The sequence below is a fragment of the Fringilla coelebs genome, assembly GCF_963513975.1.
Source record: "Fringilla coelebs genome assembly, chromosome: 5".
NCBI lineage: Eukaryota > Metazoa > Chordata > Aves > Passeriformes > Fringillidae > Fringilla > Fringilla coelebs.
The window spans coordinates 52870255-52895123 of NC_140033.1; the positions used below are offsets into that span (position 1 = coordinate 52870255).

General features: G+C 40.5%; 1 protein-coding gene across 1 annotated transcript in view; it reads right to left on the minus strand.

Annotated features, from left to right (window-relative positions):
• Positions 1–3371: 3371 nt before the first annotated feature.
• RFX4 (regulatory factor X4) overlaps positions 3372–24869 on the minus strand; it is a gene marked incomplete at both ends in the record, with an annotated part of 85474 nt that continues 63976 nt past the window's right edge. Inside the window, 5 exons of the mRNA XM_084205724.1 lie at positions 3372–3644; positions 12222–12360; positions 14718–14880; positions 21059–21220; positions 22468–22587. Coding sequence (XP_084061850.1) covers positions 3372–3644; positions 12222–12360; positions 14718–14880; positions 21059–21220; positions 22468–22587 — 857 coding nt within the window. The remainder of the gene's footprint in view (positions 3645–12221; positions 12361–14717; positions 14881–21058; positions 21221–22467; positions 22588–24869) is intronic.

A 24869-nucleotide genomic window follows, 5' to 3' on the forward strand; every position in this document is an offset into this window, starting at 1 on the left:
TGTAAAAGACTTTCCAAGCCCTATTTGACTGATGATGTTCTTGCCTCTTTTTTATGAGCAGCTTTGTGGTGGTGATGTTGGTCAGAATTCCCTTTCCCAAGATGCCCAGGATGTTGCAGATCTCCATTCAGAAATGTTTTATTATTTCTGGGTCTCACAGTGTGTCCAATATCCCTCCTCCTTCCTGAACAGTCTGCCTGAGCTCTTGAAATCAAGGTAACAGAGTTGTCCCCAAAGGTGTTGAAGGATATGGAATATTTGTGTGCTAAAATAGTCTCATTTTGTCCTCTTTTTTCAGTCAATGGGGATTAGGCTTCTCTTGGTTTAAAAATTTACTATAAAAAAAGAGCAGAAGTGCTTCAGTCTTCCCTTGAGTGGTGCTTGGGCTCACCAACATCCTGATCCTTCCAAAGATCCAGCCTTGAGTTACTGGTCAGTTCTGCCCACAGATATCTCACCAAGGCATCTGGTCTTTGGAGGGACCTTGGCAGGTCATGATCACCAGTCCATCAGGCAAGTGGAGGTGCATCACCCATTTGCCACGAATTGTCCCTGTTGTGGAGTCCTTCCTTGGATAAAAGCATGATGACATCTGTCATGGTTTGGCCTTGGTGCAATGCCAGTGCTCTTATGAAAATACTTTCTTTCTGGTGTCTACTGTGAGATGTGACCAGGAATAGAGCAAAGCAGGCTCTAGCTTAGGAACAAAAGGAAAAAACACTTTATTAACTTACAATATATAAAAGAAACACACAGAACTCAGGATGAAAACTTTCCTAACAGTCTTCCTCCCCCCACCAAATTTCGAATACATCACAGTAGGACAAAACCTTGGATTGTCAATTCAGTTGCTACTCCTCCGATCACTAACTCTCAGTCTAACACTACCTTTCAGATAATCAATTCTCAGTACATCAAGAAGAGAAGAGTCTTTCCTGCACCGTGGGCTTCTCTTGGAAACACAGTTGAAACCTCGTGTGTTTCCGTGTCACACGTGGCACCGCCCAGAGAACATTTGCTGTCGTGACATCTTCGTTCTATGCCCGGTGCTCTCACCACTGCGCATGGACCACAGCTGCTTCTAGGGTTTTTCTTTTAAGGGTGCTTTGCCCAGTTCCAAAAGAGCACAGTCTCTCACTTTTGGGACGCTTGTACCCCCCTAAATTTCACCCCCTGGGGCCAAGGGGTCTCAAGAACAGAGATTTTCTTTTCTTTCATTGAAGATTGAGGGCACTACCACTCTCTTCACCCGTCGTCTCTGTTCACGCACTCTTTCACATCACATCACTGCACTTTCTTGGCTCTGAGCTATTGCCTCTCTCTAAATGCAGTCTCTGTCACAGGAAAAATGGTTCTGTCCATGGCTATACAAGAAAAGTCCAGCCAAAGGCTACTCTCTATCATCTCCTCCCACCTAGAATTCTTCTCAGCTTCTCTCGGACATCTTTCACTTGCACAAACTTGCATCACACTTGCTCATTTCCTGCTATTCTATCTCTATCTCTCTCCTCATTCAGCTCCAGGAGGATCAGCATTTGTAAGGTTTCTATCATCTAAGAAAAGGGTTAATATATTAGGCCCTGCCTGTCTAGAACTCCTATGCTGCCCTGCCGGGCACCTTCTTGTCGCACCCCCCCTCTTTCTCCTTCTTGGCCAGGCCGTGCTATCAAATGTCAAGGGGGCACCAGCACAGGCACAGGCTCCCTCTCTCTCTCCCTTGGGAGGTGGGGGAGGGCTGCCCGATGCCTCTCAGGGTTCTTCTACCCCTCCATCTTGCAGGGGCCTTCACTTCCCTTCTCTGCCTACCTCACCCGGCTTGGCCGCATGGCATCCCCTCCCCTGCCCAGCCCACAGCCAGGCAGGGCAGGTCTGACCTCTTTCACAGGGAACCCAAGAGAGCTTCCCCCTGGGAGTTCTCAGCTTTTAACTTCTCTGTGTTCTCAGAGGCATAGCTATGTCTTCAGTGGCCACCCCAGGTGCCAATATTCAAATCTGAGCGCCTATTGGTTTGACCACAGCATCCCAAAAACCTCACTTCCTCTCAAACCAGGATATTTTTTGAAGGTCTGCAGCTTGTAGAAATGTTTGTATTTAAGTAAATTTAACTGGCATCTATTTACTTTCAAGAGCTTTATTTGGGTGTGAAAATCCCTCATATATCTTGCACAACTGTACAAATACCACTTATGTCCATTTTAGACATAAACAGGGTTATTGTCACACTGGGCGCTATCAAAGATTTAATTTACAAAACAACTACTAAAATGCTTGTTGTCATATTTCCATTTATTTATTTCTTACCCATAGGGTAATAGGTCCACCATAATTGCTTGGTGCGTTTTATAATACAGAAGAAAAAGCTATGTTAATAAAAACTAACAAAAACTCACAAATAGCTACAAATCTGAAGGAAAATGTCTAAGAAAAATTCTCCCCAAAATACAATACATTTTTCCACACATACACAGTACAGAATAACTTCAAAGGCACAGCTTTGAATTTTGCTTTTGTAGACGTATAGAGAATTATCACCACGTGAAGGAATTGAGAGAACAGTTTCATACCTGACAACAGATAATTAAGCAAATAATCATGTTTGCATTGTCATTTTCTTTATATAATTGCTTCATATCATCATATTTAACATACGTGGCTCTGAATCCAAAATCTTCCTAGTCCCCAAGTCCCTTCTTACCTTGTCATTACTGACCAGAGAAGTTAGATTTTTCCAGATTGTGCAAACTCAACACAAATACATATATAATAAGAACAACAGTCAACTTAAGGCAGTGTATAATTCAATGCTACATGTCTTCTCTTTTGTAAAGATCAAACTTACTAGATCAGCAGAAAGGTGCATCAATATACAAAGTTAGGTGTAAACTGAAACCTACAGCAACACATGTCCTTTTAAGGAACCAGATAGAGGAATTGATATGAGTAAGTGATGACTTGGCAGAGTGGTTTTTAAGGAAAGCATTAAGAGCTTAAAAGAAGAACAGATGATGGAGTTTTGCTGAGGGCAAATTTCCTGTCTTTAATTCAAATTATAAATAGGTCCTGTTTCAGTACTTTTTTTGTAAGACTCATTGACATTTGTCAATAAGAGAGGGGGTAAAACTGGCTCACTCAAACTTAGAGCACACAGGGTTTTCCCAAAATTAAAAAAGGCACCGATCAGCCCAAAAAGTGGTCTAGAACAGCACAGAAGTATTTTTCGGCTACAGGAACGTTCGGTCATACTGCTCTGAAATCTGCCCATGTTAGGAACTACATTTATCTGCCCGGGATCTTTTCCATTTTCACCTCCCTTGAAGAACGTCCACAAAAAGTCCCACATGGCATGTGGGCTCAGCTGAGACCAGTTATCTTCATTTAGCCCAGCCTGTAGTGGCTTCCCCATTGATGTATGCAAAGCCAGGAAAGTGTTGCATGTGCTCGTACTCAGAATTCCTGCGTGTTGTCAAGGGCGCGTACATGTCACTGGAATTGCTGTATCTTGTGGAGTGCATGGAGGAGCTTGTGTAGCAGGAGTTGGCAGCTGGGACCTCTGGCCAGCGTGGAGTCACTGGTGTGGGATGCAGCCTGGGAGTACTGCTCATCAAACACGGCTCCATTCTTGATGTTGGGCCATTGAAGGGGTACTAGAATTTAAAAAAGAAAAAGAAATTGAAGAATTATCTGCCACATACTTCATTTTAAAATAAGGGCTGGTGGTGTTGTAATTCTGTGTTTAGAAAAGCCAAAATCATATGAATTAGCAGCTATCCAACAACAAGGTACCATACTGAAGGTAAAATATCAGATAACCATTGTCTGCTGTAAACCAAAGTTTCAGGGAAAGCCTTGCAAAACAGTCACTGATTTTAAATACTTAATTAATTTATCGAAGTGCTGAGTGTATCTGGGAGGAGAAAAATAGATTGAAATAATATATCTTTTTTTCTCCCACTTTTACTCAAAAACTTGCTATGTACTAAAAATCAGAAAAAAAAAAGTCCTAACTCTTCCTCACTCAAGTGAGTTTTGAGGGAGAGGAGCAAAAGAATCTTTATTTCTGGGAAGGTGCCTTCCCTTTAAAGTGTTCACAAGACATCCTGGCAGTTTCTTCAGGAAAACAGTGTGGTCTGGCCTCAGAACCAGCAGCTAATTGGAGAACTTATGGAAAGAGGCAGGCAGGAGGAGAATCCTTCTAGTCCCTAGCTGTTCACAGCGACACTTGGAAACTAGAAATCAAAGTTTGACAAATGGATTCCACTAAGGAAGGACAAGATAGGAAGGAAAACTGAACAGCTTTTGCCCTCTATAGCTACAGAATGCCCAGCAACAGAAAGTAAATTGTGCTTATGAGGGCTTGCTTAGCATGTATTTATCTTATTGCCTGTCCTGCAGGAGCAGATCATCTGTGTGCTGTGTCTGAGGAACAGCTCTCCCTGTTTTGTCCCCGTTATCCACATGCATCACAGAGATGGTGAGGATCTCTGTTACTCTTGGCCAGCCATATCTCTTCAGAGCTCCTACATTTTACATCTTTATACCTTTTCTGAAAAAAACCGTCACATTTAACATTTCCATATCTTGGGTTGTTTGACACTGTGGTATTTCTTTTACTAGAAAGCTGTCACCAAAGCAGGACTATCACTTCTGATGCTTACAAACCTTGCAAGCTGCATGCCAAAGCTTTCTACAGCTGCAAAACCCCTTCCTCATATTTTGGAGGCTTATTGAGAAAACAGCTGGAGTAGGTGTTCCTAGGAGGGGAGGTAGCAGAGGTTCCCAAGGGTCTCATTACATTACCCCACTGTGGATGGGCCTGGGGTTGATCAGTTGCATAAGCAACTGTTACATAAGCCCAAGGCAATTGCAGCAGTGTCTCCATGAGGAGTTTGTGCTGTCTCCCTTCAGACCACAGACAGGAAGGCAGGCCAGCCTTGACAAACATATTTGAACAGTTCACAAGCCTCAGGCAGCTCAGAGCCACAGGCTGGCCACTCCTAACTAGACAGGAGAAAAAGACTTTTTGACCAACATACTGTAGTTAGCGATTTAGGACATCCCTGCATGTCCTGGGAACACAGGCCAGTAGGCAGATGAGAGGGAAGACATCTAAGGTCTTAACTAGCCTGTACTTCTTCCCATCACCACACAGGCTGGCTCTACCTGTGCCATCACAGCTGCTGAAACAGGGTGTTAAACTGCAGCACCACCCTGGAACACTGACATTTCAACACTGTTCTGCTAATGCAGCTGCCAGAATAAGCTGTCCTGGCAACACTGACAACAAGTCTGTACAACACTATCTAAATTTCCATCTTCACACCAGAGAAAGTTTTTTCAGTAGGAAAGTTCAGCAGAGCTTAAATACTGAGCGGAAAAAGCCTTATATTCCTTTGAAGGAGAACCAAATCTTCAGACTTGTTGGCTTTCCAAAAGCTTTCCTTGAAGATGAAAATTTCCAATGACCAACAACAATGAAACTCAAGCTTTTAAGCAATATGTGGCCCAAGCTAAAAACTTTCTTCCTCATCTTCAGTAGTGTTTTACTTGATACCAGTTATGGTGGTCTTTGCCTTTATTACCCATTGATCTATACATGAAATCACTGTAGATTCTTGTGCTAAAGAGTGCACTTACAACAGGGCTACCCTAGACTTCTGCCATAATGCACCAGTGATTCCCTCTTGTCTTCTTCACAGTGAGATAATTGAGCTATTCTGTTGTTAACTATAACAGAAGCCTTTGCCATCCTGACTCAGTGCAATTTTCCTTTGAGGTTTTGAAACAAAGGTTGTGACTTCTAACAGGGGAATTACGTGTTTTCATATTCTTTACAAATGCCAAGAGAAATCTGTCTTCAGCCAGGATAATTTGCTATTTGAAAATCTCTAGACTGCAAAAAGGTTCAGCTATCATCAAGAAGAAGAGAATGAACTCTGGGAATATTGTGGTGGGTCCCCTTGTTGTACATAGCAATATGTGGGGAAACCACATTATGCCTTTTTTGGTCGTTTGGAACCACAAAACTTGTGCCAGTGAGCGAATGAAATCTTGGCTCCCAGAATTAACTTCAGGATGCACCAAAAAAGAAAGATCTTCCTCCTCCAATGTGCAGCCCAGAGGCCATGCTCAGGCTTACTGAGAAGGCAGGGAGATGGATATGCATGAGGGGACAGGATACAGTGTGCTGTTTTTCCTTTTCATCGAGCGCACCCGATGCAGCTGTGTTTATGAATGTGTCATGAATGTAAAAAGAATAATTACTTGAAAATAACATGGACTCTAAATATCCAGCATTTTACAATAAATTCTCTTATGACTGAATGCAAGATGGAAAGTTTTGTAATGGTAGGTCAGCTAATCGCAAATGACTCAGTGGCTTCTTTTTCCCTACAGTGAAGAGACTATTGAAAGACAATATTTTTAAAGTACTCGTTGGCCCCTGCCTGACTATTAACTCACCCAATGAAGCATCTATTCAGCCTTGTTGGAGTGTCCAAAGCAGAGCCATCTGGGCGGATGCCTGCCCATGCTGCCTGTATCACCTTTCACACGCTACATCCGGTTTAATGAAGAGTGCTTAAGCTGAACTCAAAACACTGGGGCCTAGTGATCTTTGCCAGATATAAAAGCGACATTTGTTGGAGGACTCTTGACAGGAAATTACCATTTTCTGGGTTGACTCACACTTGTTACTACTGCTGCCATTAGACCTAGACAAGAAGCCCTTTAAGCCTGTGAGAATTTGAGCAGATTATTGTTAAGGCCTTGCCCGCAAAAGTAAAATTAATTCAATTTATTTTAGTATTATTTTAGAAAATACAACATTAAATATGTCTTCCCATGAAGTGAAGGCTGAGGTTCTACAGTGAAAGGATGGAGAATAATCGCTTTATTCTTATTTTCAACTCACCAACCAATTATAAATGGAAGTGAAAAGTTTCAATGTCCAAACAGCAAAATATTTTCCTTATGAATGTGGCCCTGACTTTACATTGTATTAGCTCCCACTTTGCTGGATGCTGTAAATTAATGTTGTATGTTAGCCACTACTTTAGGACTTGCAAGTAACACATACCAGAAACTACTGAATTGTGGAGAGCTGGCTATAAATTAACTTCATAAAAATATGCTTAAATCTTATAAAATTACATAATTGAAACTATTGATTAAAGGCATCTTTATCACCCTAAATTTACCCTTTTCTCCACAAATTGAACCTTATTGAATCTGTTAATTAAGCTGAGCGACACTTTGAAGTCCATCTAAGGGATTTTGGTACTTTGAGGAGTGGCATTTGGAGCCTTAGGAAAATGCTATTTGTAATTATCTCAAAAGAAGACATCTGTTTCCTGTTGCATTCAATACATAATTACTTCAATTACATGCTAACAGTCTCGAGGCCCTTATGAAGCCATACAGTTGGGGAACAATGACTCTTGCTGCATGGGTGGGATTTGGGCAGTATTTCTGTCTTTCTGTCATTACCAGCTGTTTGATGACAGAGTGGTTATTGGGGAGGGTGTTATTCTTACTGCGCTGCTATAGTCATGAATTTATAATGTGTATATGCTGGAAGATTAAGAACTTTTCCCCTTTTTTTTTTTCCCCAAAGTAGATGAGCCAGAACAACATGAATGGGCGCTGAAGCACGGGCTCTGTCTGAGAGAGGATTTCTTTGGTTCCTCCATTGTCACAAAAAAGTTACTACTGTTTTACAGTACTGCTTCTAGAAAATCCTGCTGCAGAGGTATATGAAGACATGGTTTAGTGGAATTGTGGCATGCAGTATTTTACACAAAAACTGAGTAGTGCTGCATGCTGCACCCTGGGAAGTTATATGAGACCACTGCACTCCCCAGAGCAGTTCAGGAGAGTCAGAGTAATAACACTGCTTAAATTTCCTTTGACTATGGCCCAAACACTGTGCTCTGGGCCTCTGAGAGGTGCAGACCTGATCTACTGCCGAACTGCTGAACAGCAGACTGTACTGCTGCAGCATTTTCCAGAGCGATTTGTTCCGCCCATGCCATGGAAGTAAACGATGATCTTTATAAATGCAGCTTAAAGGCAGCAAAAACAAACAAACAAATAGATTCATTCTTGTCTTTAAGATAGGAGCAGCATGGTACAAAAGAAGAAATGTTGCTATGCTGCTTCTACGGCTCTCTGTCACCCGAGATCAACTGTTTGGAAATGGTTGTTCCATTTTGGAAGCGGCAAAGGAGAAAATGTAAAATTAGTCTGTATTCAGTGTGGCATCAAGGAGAGATTCTCAGATCTAGGTGGTTAATGTGGCAGCTTTCTGGCTGAGTCCCTCCGACCCACCTACTCTGAGAGTCAGGTTTGCACAGAAAGGCTGGAGGGGTGCTCCAGCTCCATGAGGTTCCCTGCTCAGCACAACTGAGAGAACAGGACATTCACAGCCTCCCCAGACTACACCTGCCCTGTAGTCCTTGGATAACTCCTGTGCACAGAGCACCTGTCACAACAGAAACTAAAGACATGATAACTCTAAATTCTGCAAGAGATGATAGGGAGGAGGTGAGGAAGGAGTGATGCAGATCTATAATGTCTTGAATGGTGAGAGTAGATAAACAGGGAATGAAAATTCACTATTCCATCACCCAAAATATCCCAGGGCACCCAATGCAATAACAAGAGAATGAGTGTTTCATGCAATGCCTGACAAAGTCCATATATACCAAAAAGCTCAAAGACAGGGTAATGGAGAGTGGTTTGCTACAAAACATCATTACAACTGCTGCTTCCTACTCAGGATATCCTTAGGTTAGCTCTTGCCAAAGGCATCATAGCTATGCTGGTGAAAGGACTACCTTTTATTTACCCTACTTCTAAGACTTTTCCTCCACTCGCCTGTTTCTGGTTGTTGCTAGACATAAGACCAGGATAACTGAACTTACATTATGATTCACTACAGCTACACATTAGGATACTTACAGTTAAAGATGTGCATCTTTACATGTTACCAGATATGTTAAGATGTATACTGCTGCAGATTATTCTAATTATTAGTGGGTTTATTCTTCCTACTAAAAGTGTTAGCATTGAAATTTACAAAGAAAGATTACTGCAGCATGAATTAGTTTGTATCAAAGTAAAAGGTAGAACCATGTGAATTGAAATACTTTGGATAGCCTGAAAGAGGAGTAAGACCTATCTAGCCAGGGTGAACGTTGCACATAAAAGCTGTGCTCAGAAGCCAGTCAAGCCTACACTGTGACTTTGTGAAGGTGTTGTAACTCTCTAAACTTAGCATAGGTTGATGAGACCTCTCAAAGGCTTTAGGCAAGAGTTGTTGTGTATCTTCAACCCTGACACCTGGTACCTAAACCACAGAAGCAGAAAAAAGGAAGAACTGATGAAATAAAGTCTCTGCATAGATGTGTTTATGTGCACACACAGACATACACACACAAAATAATCCCCTTGTATATGATGGTGCAGAGGCATCAGAATATTGTATGCAATCCTGCACTATGGCTTACAGAATTAGGTAGTAACAGATCAATCTGTAGATCATTTTTCATTTGTCTGCCAGGCTCCTGGCCAGTAAGCCAAGTCAAGAAATGAGCAATCAGGCCTGGAATTACAAGTAAAGAACTGTTCTGAGAATTACTCACAGATGGTGAAGGAAGAAGAAAAAATTGGGACTAAGACCAAGGTTTGAACAGACTGTTCCTGTCATCAAAAAGATTCTTAGCCATCAGTGGAAATTAGTCAGTCTATACTGCCAGACCCCCACCTGCACTTTTTGAGATCTGTAAAGTCATAGTTAATAATAAATATTAAAACAGTAAATAGTAAAATATCTACATCTGTATGACTTCTTCCCCAGTACAGCCTCACTCTAAATATTCCAATTACAAAATCAAAATTCTCAAAGTAGCTGATAAACCCTGGAGTGTGTCACTCTCTTCCATAGAAAGAGGTCGGATATGATGTTCTTCAAGACCAAAATAGTTATTAATAGCTGCAGCTTAAACCCCACCACAACTACATGCCACCTGATCCCTGGCTCATATCCCTGTCTGGGACAAGGGCTCTCCCTGAATCCATGTTTGTAGAGAATTTACCATACACACACAGATTTATTTTTTTTCCCCATAGGAGTTAATCCCTAGACAGTGTCCTAAAGAGCATGGTAGAATAGTTGCTAAAGTTGAGCCAAAGTTCTATATTTGGCCAGAATGTAGATTATAACAAAGAGTTCCTTTGAAAGTTATGGTCAAAGCTTCCTCTTCCCAGCTGATTATACTCCCACAGCTCTGCACATTGCAGCCCCTTTGGTTTCAAGTACAGCGGCAGCTGTTGATATATTCATTGTAAATTTGGCTTCCTGTATTTTTATTTTGCAACATCACAAGTCCTACTGCAACTCCTTTCAACATGTTCCCCTCACCAAGACCACTAGAAAAAGAGCAGTTCCCTAACATCTTATTAACTTTTTTTTTTGTTAAAAGTAGTTAAGAAAGGACTTATTATCAGAGCAGGAATTTTACAGATGCTAACTTAGCTTTAAAAACAGTGTCAGCAAATTTTGTATCAAGCTGTTAAATAGTTTGAAATAATTTTTCAAAAGTAAGGTTCCAGATTATCTCCTCTCAATACAGAACAAGCACATTGATATGGGTTTTTTGGCTGTGTCCTGCTGTGCAATTCCATCTCAGTTTATAAGCAGAATGAGAAAGAACATGCCACATAGAAATTGAAATAATTTTCCTTTAAAGTGTGATCATTAAAACATAGCTGTTCTTCATATGTGTTCAGGACAGTTGAAAGACTAGTAAGAGAGGAAAAAATGATCTGACATCTGCCCTTGTAGAGACAGCCTACTACGGTATGAGAGATATTTGCCCGAGTTCAGTGTTTGCTACTGCCTGCATACAGCATGTTAACCAGGATATGAGTAAACTAAAAATGTGTTGATCTTGATTTGCTTTACTTGTTTCCTGAGATAACAGGGTAAGACCTGTATTGACAAATGGAGGAAAACAAACCTGTCCCAGGACACTGCACTTCAACGTTCATTCACTTTCCTGCTGAAGACAGAGCGGCTGCAAAAACCCTCAGACAAAGCCAGACACCTCATGTAGTCTGATAGACCAGGTGCTACACAAATGGGTGAGAAGTTGTAGCTTGTCCTTTCCATAAGCCATTGTTGAGCTGCTCCAAATGAGCATCTTGGGTTTGCACAGGTCTCAAAAAGCTTTAAGGAGATCAATACCATGTTTCTTATCTTACAGCAAGGGAAAATGAAGCATAAAAAAGAGAAATAACTCCTCTAAGGTCATGTGGCAGATTGATTCTGAAGACCAGATAAGATGTAACTTTTGTGTGCTCAAAGTGCTACCAAATTCATTTGCATCTGGTATGAAACTGTTGCAGTCCCTTGATGATAGTTAAACGTGGCAGTCTCTCATACACTTTTATAAATTTTTGGTAGAGGGTAAGTGGTGCTGAGTGGAAGTGGAATACCCCGATGCCATCACCTTCTGCCTGTGCCTGCCCTTTGCCAATCTTCCAGCAGAGAGCAGCTGCCTACACTGAGGAAGCACCAACTGCATGAAGTACTAAAGCCCTCCAACAGTGGCACTACTTTGGAACTCTTGCCTGATCTGGTCTTCACACTTCATCTGTGCTAGCTCCTACTGGCTCAGCTTTGTGGAAGAGTTATTGATATAATTTCTAAGCATTTTAGTAGGAGACCATAGGATACAGATTAAACAACCTCTGCAGTGGTATCCTGAAGTTATTCAAACTATATACAGAACTCACTGTTTTGGCAAATTCCTAAACAAGGGCAGCCTCAAAAGCAGAGACTCCACAAGAATTCACTACGGCTTTTGCATCTTCAGCTAAATGAAAACACTTTTATTTCTTCTTAGGGATTTCTTCCTGCGCCCGACTCCTAAGAATCATACAAATAGTTATATTTGTTTTTGCTTTAGCTATTCCTTAAAACAGAAACAGATCCAGACTGCTGGATTTTAGAGTTAATGATTTATACTGACAATCTAAAGCTACTTCCGATCTCCACTGAAATGAAAAGATACCTAGGTCATATTAGAACACAAAAAAAAAGAGGAGCCATTGATAAATAGACAGCTTATTGATTCAGACAGCTAATATGCTGATAAATTTAAAACCTGCATTATTTTAAATGTTATAACAACTATCATCAAGTAATAAATGGAGATTACCTGTGAAGAGCTTCTGTGGTAAGCTGAGTAGTGAAGTGGTCCAGAAATAGCAGTATCATGTGGTAAGGATGGATACTGACTCTGCATTGGATGAGGATGCTGGTTGCTATAGCTACCATAGTTGTAACTTCCTGTGTATCTAAAATACATCAAAAACCACTTTTAGTATGCACAATAATTTATTCCCACTAATCATTCCACAACTTTCATGAAACATACCTTTTTATTTTTTTAATAGGAAGATGATATTTTAAATATTTTTAAAACAGTATTTTCCAGCTCAGATGGGAAGCAGATGCCACTAGTGAAAGTGTGTGTCCAGCACAACATCAAATAGAGAGACTCAGTATGTTTCTGTGACTAATTTTAAACTGCAGGCTCAGCTCTGCACTTTCTGAGGAGAAAGTGTCTTTCCCTTTTATTGTTATCTAATGCCATGTTCCCGGTAAATTGCTATCCAGGCTGAGGAAGTATGGTAAGCCCTGACTTGAAGAGCTACAATGAGTTCAGCCAGCTCCTTGTACTTCAGTCAGATGTTCCTTTTTGGGAGGGAGAGAAGTGAATTAGTTTGGATCTGAAGCATACAATCCTCAACTTTAGCACAGCCAACTCAATAAGGGAGTGGGATGTGAGGTTGGAGAACCTGTCTACTTTCTTTGTTGAATCCCAGACTCCTGCCTAGAGACATCCAGAGGCAAAGGAGGGAGCAGTTTCCTTAGCTACTAAATCAGTGTTAGCCACCATTGTTTGAACCATTCACTAGCAGAAGATGCATGAACACTTTCGGGCAATCTCTCCAGTTTTGTGAACATGTGAACATCTAATCTTTGTTATCTTTCAGAAAAGCTGATTCACCTAGATTAAAATGTTTCCTCAAATCACCATAATCCAACACCAGAGGCAAGATACCTGCAGAAACAACAAATTCTCACATACATACACAGATGCATATAACATAGACACTGCCTTACTGTGGTCTGTTCTAAGTCTTAAATACTCTCAGCTCCCGGACCTCTGTGCTGCTCTATTTCTGCCTCCACCTAACAGTCACGTTTCCGGATAAGAAAGATATTCCCTTTCTCCTTATCCAGGTTTTCCCAGTAAGAGCTTAGTAGTGACATTCAAACAGATATCTAAACCTAATCACATCCAAGATGGAATAAGAAGCAGGGTTCAAATTAATCTACTTATGCCCTTCCAAAGAGTTTAGAGTTTTTCACACTGGGAAAACACTTCTGCAAAGTTAATGAGTTTGCAACAAGACTGAGAAACACAGTAAAACCTTTTGAACCTCTTGCATAATTTGCTGATCATTTGGGCATTTGCTGATCTTGCTATATTGTCTATTCCTTCTCCATCAATCAGTTTATGACTTGTGTTTTAGTTATGGATATCTGTGAGTTATGCACTGAATCAAATGAGGATGGCACAGAAGAAATGCTGCTTAGTGAAAACAGCACTGAGAGCTTTAGCAACTGTCTGAAGCTTTTCCAGAAGAAATATGTTACATAAATTTATAACTGTAATTGTTTTAATGGAGAGCCTTGAGCAAATTTTGGTGATGGAGAATATTAGAATGTGTCTGTATGATCAAACTGTGGACATTTTTTCATCTGCAGGTTAACAGCAGTCATTGAATCACTGAGGGTTGAAGGGCCCTGTGGAGTCTATCCAGTCTAAGCCCCCTGCTCAAAGCAGGGTCCATGAGAGTAGCCTGCCCAGAATCCTGTCCAGCTGGAGTCTGTACATCAGCAAGGATGGAAACTCCATAGCTTTTCTAGGCAGCTTGCCCCACTGTTTGATCACACTTACATTAAAACAACTTTTTTGTTTTATGTTTTAACAGATTTTCTCATACTTCTATTTGTGCTTGTCCTGTCATTAAATACTGCTGAAAGGCACCTGTCTCTCTCCCCTTCACATCCCCCCAGCAGGTATTTATGCACACTGATAGACCCTCCCTAAGCCCTCTCTGCCTGATGCTAAATAACCTCAGCTCTCTCAGTCTCTCTTTTGACAGATGGTCCAGTCCCACCATCATCACTGAAGTGGCACTTTTCTGGACTTACTCCAGCATGCCTGCGTCTGTCTGATACTGGGGAGCACAGAATTGGATCCAGATGTGGTCTCAGCAGTGCTAAGCAAAAAAGAAGAATCACCTCTCCTGACACATGGTAGAGTAGGGCTGTTCTCTAGGCACATCTAGTTTTTTCAAACATGGCACAGGAAAACAGGAATCAGAGAAGAAATCTACTTAAGCCTTCTCTTTTAGAAAATATCCTCCAGGCCTACTGTGGTTTTGAATAGAATTAAATGAGATTATAAAACTAAGACATAATATAATTATAGAATAGCAACAACAGCCAAAGAATTATGATACCAGCTACATCAAGAAACAGCTTTCACTGTATTTTAAAAAAACCCATTTAAGCAGAATTTCATCCAAATCCCACCAAAAACACATCAGAAAACCCAAGGCACTGGTAAGTGCCTTACCCATGTTCTTCTCTATGGGGATAAACAGGTATCCGGTGTGTGACGGACGATGAAGGCACATGTGGGCTCCTCATGCAGGGCAGCTGTTGGGAATTCTCAGCAGGTGACCCAGCAGCTGTTGTCACAGTGTAGGTGAGTGACCATGTGTAGGATTGCATAGCCCCTGCAAACAGAGAGGAGCCAGAGGAACACAGTGAACATGGGCTGCCATCCACAGAGGTGCCATGCCTTGAGACACTTGTAGGAAAACCACCAAACAGGCAATGACCATGGAGAGTGCACTGACCAAAGTGAACAGACCAGTCACATCTGAGGCATAAATAGCAACACATAGAGATCATTTGGGGCATGCAAGGATCCAGAAGAATGAAATGCATCTGTAATGGCTCACACTGTGGACTTCCAGTGTGGTGTTGAAATAATTTTGCAGAAAAACCCAAAACCCCGGAATAGGACTCAGAAACGGAAGAACATCAATGCTAAGATTTCTCAGGCATGATGCACCAAACCCTGGGGTATCTCTCATATGGAGAGGGCTGCTGGCCTGCTCAGCTCTGAGGCCTGGACTGAGGCAGGAAGTACAATCAGAACAATGAAGGGGTAGAAAAAAATTAGTGCTATGCAAATAAATATCTTGAATCCTTTCGCAGTTAGTACCTGTTCCACCCTACAAGGTACCAGCTCTTGTAGTGGCAACACTACAGAGATCCCCAAATTATGACAAGTAGACAGACTTGGCTAGAAATAGCTAGAAATAGCCTAGTCATTTCCTTCCTGCAAATAATGTTTCTTTCTTTTAGTGGCAGCAGAGGCTGGACTTAATTTGTTTTTGTCATGTAGAGCGTTTGTGGGAAGAGCAAAGCAAAGACGTGGGTTTTCCATTCTGCTTAGAAGGTGCTGAGTTTTTTAATCATCCTGATCCCTTCCAGGCAGGAACTCCAGTTTCATGAGCCAGCTGCTGAGAAACCTTTGTCCTTTGCACACACCCCTTTCACTCAGGAGGCCGACAGATCCATTGTTCCAGTAGAACATAGCTCTTGCTGGAGGTCATGACCATACTGGCTGAGATTACCCTGCAAATGAGGACCAGAACACTGAATTTAACCCAATAAGAACACTGGTTTGGGGGTCCCTGGGCACTCTTGACTCTTTTTCTTCAGCTAAAAGGAATTGCAGGAGGTGACTCGGTTTTTTTCAGTATGGATTCTGGGACTTCCTGTAGCATGAAAGGGCTTAATTCAGAGGGGGAAGTGATTGTACTCCCAGGTCTGTGTCTACTCCATGGCTTTAGGAAATGAAAAGCCTATTTCAAATTTGCATAATTTTCTTCAGGTGTGTGATTTTATTTGACAAAATCAGGCAATTTTTTTTTTTGTGGGAAATGCTTAATTCTGAGACTGAGAGAAGGCATTCTGAGCTTTGCAAGGCAAGTCCAACTTGAAATACTTCAACAAGGTGTGATTTGGTGCTCTTACAATACAAAACCTTGGATGTGTTATGGCCAAGAGTATTTGTGAAAAGTCTGTTGTCACATGCCTGCATTTTCTGCCACTGACTCTTGAATTTTCTGTCTTCATCTCCTCTCAGTGCAGAGGACCACTGAGATCTCCAAGACCGGAGAAGAAAAGCTAGCTCCTGTTGCCATGGACAAATAAACATTCATGGTTCCTTTAGCTGGGAAAACGTTTAAGGAAGCCTGCCTTTACTAAAAAATACAGTTTAGGTGCAAGGGACCAGATGTACTTATGCAGTTACCAAAGAGCTTAATTTGAAAACAAAAGAGTTTTGAAAATATCAACAACTTGTCTACAGAATATCTTAATGAAGCATTTCAATTTCAAAAGGTCAACATATTTTCCCAGTGTTATCTTCCAAAACAAAATTTGCAACTCTCTTTCAAAACAGGCCTAAATGCAAAAGGCAAAAACAAAGAGAAAGGAAAGGACAACAAAGAGGGTAAAAAACCCCAAATGTTTATTTTTAGGTAACATTATTGTTTGGGGTTTTTTTCCAACTTTTTCACTTCACTATAAAACAAAAGTTTTACTTTGCCCTGATTTTATTTTTTCCAGCAAAAAAATTGGCCAATGATCCAAAAATCTCATGACCTTCCTACTTTTAAGAAGAAGCTGTAATAACAGAGCCAAAAAACCCTTTGCATTTTATCAAATGTAGTGATTTGACTGGTCTCAGACATTGTGACAATCTCCTTTTCTTTTTTTGAAAAATAGTGGGGATCTTATGATAGTCTAATGAAAACGAGTGAGTCCAGGGCAGCAAGTTGTTTCATGTGCGACCTGTCGGAAGTCAAATTCCTTGGATGAGAGATGCCACTCCTGGTATTCAAATCTAACTGTCAGCCACCTCAGTTTAACTTTAAAATAAATGGTTGGAGAGTAACAAGTTTTGTGCTTGTCCAGATGTCACAGAAACAAATGTAGAAAGTAGGTCTTGCACTGGGAGAGCTGTGACTGTCTTTGTTTAATTCTCCTAACCAAAAATTGTGTGAGGTACTACAGGATAGTACCTCACACAGCTGCTTGAGGGAATACTCCCTTTCTTTTGCAGGTTATGGATTAGAAACAAAAGCATGTTGGGTTTTACTCTGGATTCACAGAATGACAGAAAGCAGTGCAAATATTTTTCTCAGAATGTTCCGGTGAACCTATAGTTGCCTCACCTCTCTCTGCCTTTGTGGAAGGGATGCTATTATTTTCAGGGACCTTACTATGAATAGAGTCAGGAAGGATGGAAGATGGCTACAGATATGCAGACTGTGTGTAGGTACATATGAGGTCAACCAGGATACTGCCCATGTTGCGGTGGGTGGAAAAGGAGGAATGAGTTAAGTGTGAAAGGTTTCCATAGTTAGCTTTCTAATATCTGCCTGGGTCTCGGTCCTTTATGACTAATTTCCTCAGCTGCTTGCAGAATTGAACTCCAAGAAATGAAGTCTCTTTTAGATATGACTGAACCCAACTGAACTGCTTTTTTGAAATAAGCAAAAACAATAGTGATTGAGCAACGATTTGCTCTGCTTTGTGTTCTGAACATGCAGGGTTTGATTAAAATAGGAAAACTCATTTATTATCACTCTTTTTTCTTTTCTCTTAAAAAAAAAAAAGTTATTTTGAGGATACTAACCAACAGGCCATCAGATCTGTAGGGGAGCCAAATATAAATGGAACTGCTATTAGTCCTACAACAGCCCTGTTGTCATTGATGCCATCACGTACACCAGTGCAGAGAAAACCCAGAAGATGCTTCACAATGCTGCATTTTATATCTGCTTTAGGCTGGAGCAAACAACCACCAAGACACAGTGAAACACTCCCAGCACTGTGCATTATGCCTGACAGTCAGCAGAACTGTCAACTTCAAGCAGTCAGAAATCCAGAGTCAGAACTCCATTCTGTTCCCACACAACAAACAGATCACTTCACCTATAAAGCTTTAAAAAAACACAAGCCCTTCCATTTGAAGGGAAGAATTGCCTTTTGAAATTGAAACCTTAGAGTTTTGCACTCTGCAGCTATGAGAATTGAATTCTAATTGTTGAGCAAGAGCTGATGTTCTCAAATACTCATATGAGTCCAGGAGCTGAAGCTTTAGGAAAAGAACCAAAAATTTGTTCTACTCGTACACACAAATATGAGACGGGCTAGATCTGTGCCAGTATTCCCAGAATTTTAATAAGCCCAGACTTGGAAGAACAGTGACTTTTAATGACCATTGCTGACCTGATTACTTATTTCATGCATATATTTCTTAAAACTGAACAGCAAACCCTATAGTTTACTAAGATATGAGGAACTAACAATTTAGAGTTCATTTTGGGTTGTCTAAAAACAATTGCATTGGCAAATGAGTAATCAGAGCTTTAAGAGAGAACAGCATAGTCAGCCATATAGCTATCGCTTTTACTACAATATTGTTGCAGTTTCAACAATCATTAATCTGGCCTTTGTAGTTTAGAAAGGATGGAGGCTAATTAGCCTTTTAACTGTCTAGTAACCTAACAAAAAGTTTTAAATAAAATGTTACTGATGCCATGATAGATTCCACAGAGTGATACATAGGATTTACCTTTCTTTTGCTCAGTATCATGTCATTGCAACAGTTTAATTTGCTGGTTTTGTACTGACCACTGACTGAAGGCAAAAAGGTTAAAATACAAGTTTAATAGTTAACTTTTATTGCTAATGTCACAAGCAAGAAAGAGTTAATGATGCCCTAAATAGGGGAACTGAGAGCTAATGGTGACCAATGGAACTAGTTCTCAAGATCGGCAAAGCATTTGTAGAATTTTACATTTACCTCATAGAAGATACATAAGAAAATAAATAGTGTGATATTTCCAGAACAGATGTTCCTGTCTCAAAATACTCTGTATAATGCCTCAGATCTGTATGTAAAGTAGTTTGAGTGTGTGTAATACATCTCAGCACTCCTATTTTAAAGTGTGGCAATTTCCTTCAGTTGAGACACAGTTGTTATTTTGTGTTGCTTTATGTGAATAAACACTGCATTCCACAGTTTAGCAAACTAAAAAGCAAACAAAAATGAGTCCATCTATATGATGAACATGGGAAACAGAGGTATTACTAATTAAGAAAAAAACAAATAGCCACATATTCATATTTAATGTAAACCAGAGCATTACTTGCATTGACAAATTTGGCTTGTGCAAGTCAAAAATGATTTTCACACTCTCAAAAGTGAGACTGCACCAGACCATAAGAGTAAATTGCAGTTCAACCAAATGAAAGCCTTTAAACAACCTAAAAATGAAAAGCAGACAAAAAAAGAACGAAAATGATCAGAAATAGCTTTCTTGCCTAAAAAGTTCTAGTATGGGAACAATTGTGGTCTTTCAATACCTGAAGGGAAAGATGGAAAGGGACTTCTTACAAGGACCTGTAGTGACAGGACAAGGGCAAATGGCTTTTGGTTAACTGTTATATGACAGTCACATGGAGTTATGGTATCTGCAGCCCTAATACAAGTCCCTCAGACCTCCATTCCAGTCAATGGCCCTGGAGAACACACAGTTCCCTTCTTTTCAGTCCTTTCTGCATACAGTCCTGCATCACACTAAGTTCTGGGTCTGGCATCACAACCATCCCACAATGCCTACAGGTCAAGTTCCACACAACATGAATGTTTCAGCAAGAGTCAAAAAACCTCACCACCTCCACTGTCACCTGGACTGAAGCAGTGTGGTCACCTACCCTGTCTAGGAATCATCTGTCTCTTGTCTAACTGTCCTGAGGGATGAATACTTCCTGTTTTCCTCCTAACTATTGTATTGCCTCCAACAGTGAAAAATCTTAAGTTGTGAAGCAGGGACAAATATTTTTAAATCTCGTTCCAGCACAACATGCATTGTGCTTCCCTGTGGCGCCTTTGAAAACATGAAAAACATTTTTCAGAAAGATTTATTAGTTCTTTAGCCACTGCCAAATTCTCTAGCATGGTAAATCATCACTTTATGACATTCTTTCTAGCAGATTTTGTAACTTTTCTAGTACATCACAAAAGTGATAGTTTCCACATTCTGATTATACATCCTATTCAATGAGGAGCAGCACACCCGGAATTTCAGTGCCTGAAATGCCTTCTGAAAGTCACTCACATTTTTGCCTTTTTTTTCCACTAATTAAGAGAACACTGTCTTTTGATCATACAGACAGACTGTCCTACCCACATCCAAAAGGTAATGAGTTTTGCTCTAGAGCACACAGGATGTTGGCCATTTATGCAGCCCAAACAAGGAGCTGGTTTTATTCCTACTGTTTTCTGTCAATCTACCCACAAGTTTAAGCTGTCCCTTAAGTGTAGATTTTTTTAATTTGTGGGCCCACCAGAATACAACAACCGTATCAGCTGCCATAATAGAGTATAACACTGAAAATAGGCTTCAAACATGTAATTCCTAATCTCTAGCATCGATTAATGAAAGTTGTCAGCAATGTGTAAAAGATTCCCAAGAGAAACGTGCACAGCTATTTAAACATATTTGGATGTTAAAGATGTTGAAAGATACCCATCTGTCACTTTACCAGCTAGGAATTCCTGAACCACTAGTGATTTTGGATTTTGCAAACCTCACTAAACTTGAAATATTTGGCCTGCTTCCTTCAGGCATAGAAAACATCCAAACATTAGATCTTTTTCCTGGTAGACTGCACATCACATGTGGATACAGTGAGAACAGATTTCTGGCCTGGAAAGGCTTCTCATATCTTGCAGGCCAATACACCATGTTCTGAGGCTCAGTTTTAGGACACCAAGTGCAAAAGCCACCCTCAAGCAGATTTATCTGCCAGAAGCCAACCTACCTGTAGTAGCTGTTATGCCACCATACTCTGGAGACTGGTTATTGATGGGTGATGGGGCAGAGGGCACTTCCACAGAGGTGGCAGATTTAGCTGGGGAGAATGGCGCTGGTGAGGGAGTTGGAGCAGCTGGTTCACTGAGAATAATTTCTTCTCGTATTTCTGCTGCAGAATGAGAGAAAACCCATCAAACATAGCTAGAGTCAAGGAACACTGAGAAACTTTTGAAAAAATAATGCAAGCAGTTAGGTACTGCAGTGTGTATTTCAAGAAATACAGAGCAGGAACGAATCTTTGAAAGAAGTACTTCTATAATATTCACCATTACAGCCTTCATTGTACCTCCAGAACACCTCTTAAAGGAAAGAGCAATTTTTCCTGTTGCATAGGCAGGAAACTGGTGCATGGACAGCTTAAGTGTTATACTCCTATAATGTACTATTACATATCTAAAACTAGGAGTCCCGTCTGAGTTAGGCATTCCTACATCTTCTAGAGACATTGGAAAGAAACAGGAGTCTCCAGAGCATTCCTGTGGCTTTGGGCCATGATCTTCTTTCTCTGTTGACTAAAAAAGGAGGATATTCTGGACAGTTTAAACTGCCAAAGGTATGTGGAAAATATGCAAGAATAAGCAACTTGTTTGTCAAAACCCCAAGAGGTTATGGCAGGGCAATGAATTAAATTCAAGTCTAGCACCATTCAGAAGATAGTACCCTAATCACTGAAATGTTTTTCTTCCCATAAATCTACAGGGTGATAAATTAAGCCACAGCTAAAATGAAACTTTCAAAGATGACATTGAGGCTTAATGTGCCAAAATTAATGGGAGATGGAAATAAGGAAGATCACAGAGGACCTACCATACAAGGGGTTGCCCAGAGCAGAAAAAACTAAAAGCAATTCCTGCTTGCTTCTGTTCTGGCAAGGCATTGTGGAATGGAGCAGGACTCAGAATCATCTCCTGTACAGGCACTTAGAATGTAAATGTACCAAAACAACAGCTTTGCCATTTGTCTTTTCTCACTCCTGCTACCTCTTCCTCTTATTTAGACTGGTACAAATCCACCGATGTCAGTGAACTTATTAACGCTGAGTCCATTGAAATTCAGTGGTGGCTTAGAAAGATTAACTAAGATAAAAGGTTCAGTACAAAAATTTCTTACTGAAACACCAAGTAAGTGCTTAGGAATGGGATTTCAGACATCCAGAGTGACATTGTGAAGCAGGCAGTTCTCCTTCAGAATTAACCAGGGATGCCTCCCAAATAATTTATTTCACATCATGACAGAAGTGCTTTGCTCCTGGATAAGCCTCAGCAGGTTAGATAAGGATTAAGATATGTCCTAACATAAAAAGTAGAAAAAACAGTGGAATAAAACAACAAATAATGAATAAAAGAACAGACTCACCTGTGCTTCCTTCTCCCTTCATTGCTCTCATTAGCTCATTAGCTTTCTCCTGACAATGGAGTGATTCTAGCAGGTACAATACGTAGTCATCGAACATCAAGTGAATAAGGTGAAAAGACCCTGGTAATGAAGTGAACAAATAAAAAAAGCCATTGACTGTCTCAATACACTCATTAAACCAATTATTACAGTACTCAACACAAACAGCCCTGAATAAAACTGCCTCCATGTACTGAAATATCTCTGTTATTCAGGGTAAGAGAGGTCAAAGTAAAACCAGGGAGTAGCAAACTGTTCATTCCTAGATTCATACTGGCTTCTACAACCAGCTGTGGTTTTGGGTGCAAGAAGACTACCAAGCTGAGAGCTGCCCCTTGAAGGATTCTTCTTCTCCTACATTAGCACTGAATTTTTTTGCCAGTTGCACTACAGTAGAATTGTTTCCTACTGTTTAAAGGGCGCATCATTTTCTGTCAGAAGTAGAATCTCGAGCTGGCTGCCTTAGTGACACATCCTGGTATGAGTTTTCTGAACTACCTGCACAGAAAGGAAGTGAGTTGCTTCCCATAATTTATAAAGCATACGTATCAGAGATGGCGAAGAAATGTTTGTCCTAGATCACAAATCACAAGAAAAAAAATTATGTGTAAGAAGAGACCACAGATATATTTTGGAGGGCAAAGTAAGAGAAGCAAAACATCAGAGCTAAGACACTGTTCTGTGCCCTCCTGAAAGGACTAACACCCATCTGCAGGGGGACACTGACAAGTATCAAAGTGGAGTTTGTTCAATTTATGCAATAAACTCCATGACATTAAGTACCTGTAGTTCCAGACAGGACTTTATCATACAATGGGTCTGGTTTTTTAAAGCTCTTTTGTTCATTTAGACTTGCGTGGAGTATTTAACACATGTTCATTTACATCACTGAGTAACTCTGACACATAAAGTACAATGAGGTTAAAATAATAGCTCATCCAGCAGCTAGCTTAAATCAGAGAAAAGTCATCATCTGAGATAGAAACAAAGATCAACTGCTGCCAGACAAAAAAAAACCCCAAAATACCTCATGTGGAGGTATTCCTTTGGAAATTCCATTATTGCATTTGAGGTGAAATACTTTAATGGGGAAAAGATCAAACAATTTTCAAATTAAATTGAATTTCATAATGACTGGTTTCTTCACAGGAAAGTTAGGTTTATCTTGAGATAATGGCTTTTATCACAATGAAGCACAACTGCCCCTGCTCAAACTACTGTATTCAAACAAGCTGTTGTAGGGCAGAAGTGGTTTGAAAGACCAATACCCTTATTCAAGTCTAGCTGGCAGTTCAGCTTTCAGAGTAACTCTGAGCACATTCTTTTTCTTTGTGACCCTGATGGTCTTTGTGTTTCATTCTCTCCCTCCACGCCTGCATGGTTTTGTTGTCACTGATATGAGCTGGGCACACTGGGACATGAACATGTGCCCTGTGCTTTTGGGAAAGGCAGCACAGAAACAGGACACACCTGACTGCAACACCTCTGCCATGGGGAGAAAATCTCTGGCTGCAGGTGAACCTGAAGCATACAGTTATTTGTTTCATGTGACTAAGCAGATCAAAATGGTAACAGGTTTCCCCAGACTTTCAAGGGTAAAAAGTGGGGATCTTCACTTAACTGCTGCAGAGAACCCGTTTTTAAAAATCCTGTGGGCTCAAAGTCTTGCTGAATGAAGTCCTATTCAATTTAGCAATGCAATAAAGACAGCAGACATGGCTGAGAGCTTTGTTACTGACCTAGGATTTCCCCAGCTGACACCTAGATTTTTAAGAATCTCCACAAAATGCTCACTCTTCTCTCGACTTCACAGTTTTTCAGCGGGAAGTTTCTATTGACTCTAGTGCAGTTACTACTGAGAAGTAACTTCAAGGTAAGAAAACCAGGCTAAAATGCTGGCAAATTTCATGTAGTGTTATAAAGCTCAGGGTGTTTACTATTTTCCATCAAACTCCTTACTCAACCTTTATTTTAAAAAAAGGAAAGTTGCTTGTATTTTTATAAAAATATTTGCAAGTGCAAACTCTAAACACTGTAGTGCTAGCAAGCAAATAACAAGAACCCAAGATCTGGTATTTTAAAAAATGTCTTTGTTTTTGGGGGGGTCTAACGCTTTATTTTGAAGACTTAGGGTTGGCAGTAGTGAATGCAGCATTTAAAAACACTCCAGTGCCCTTGTCAATCTTTTGAATTTCTCTCTTCCTCCCCTATTATTTCTCCCACTGTGTATTTTTAAGCTCTGCATAGAGTTTTTGAGCCCAGAATTTGCATGAAAGACACCAGACAAACAAGGTTTTGGTACTGAGTGCAATGAATGCAATATTTTTATATTTTTGAGTAAGTCGAATGAAATATAAGCTGTA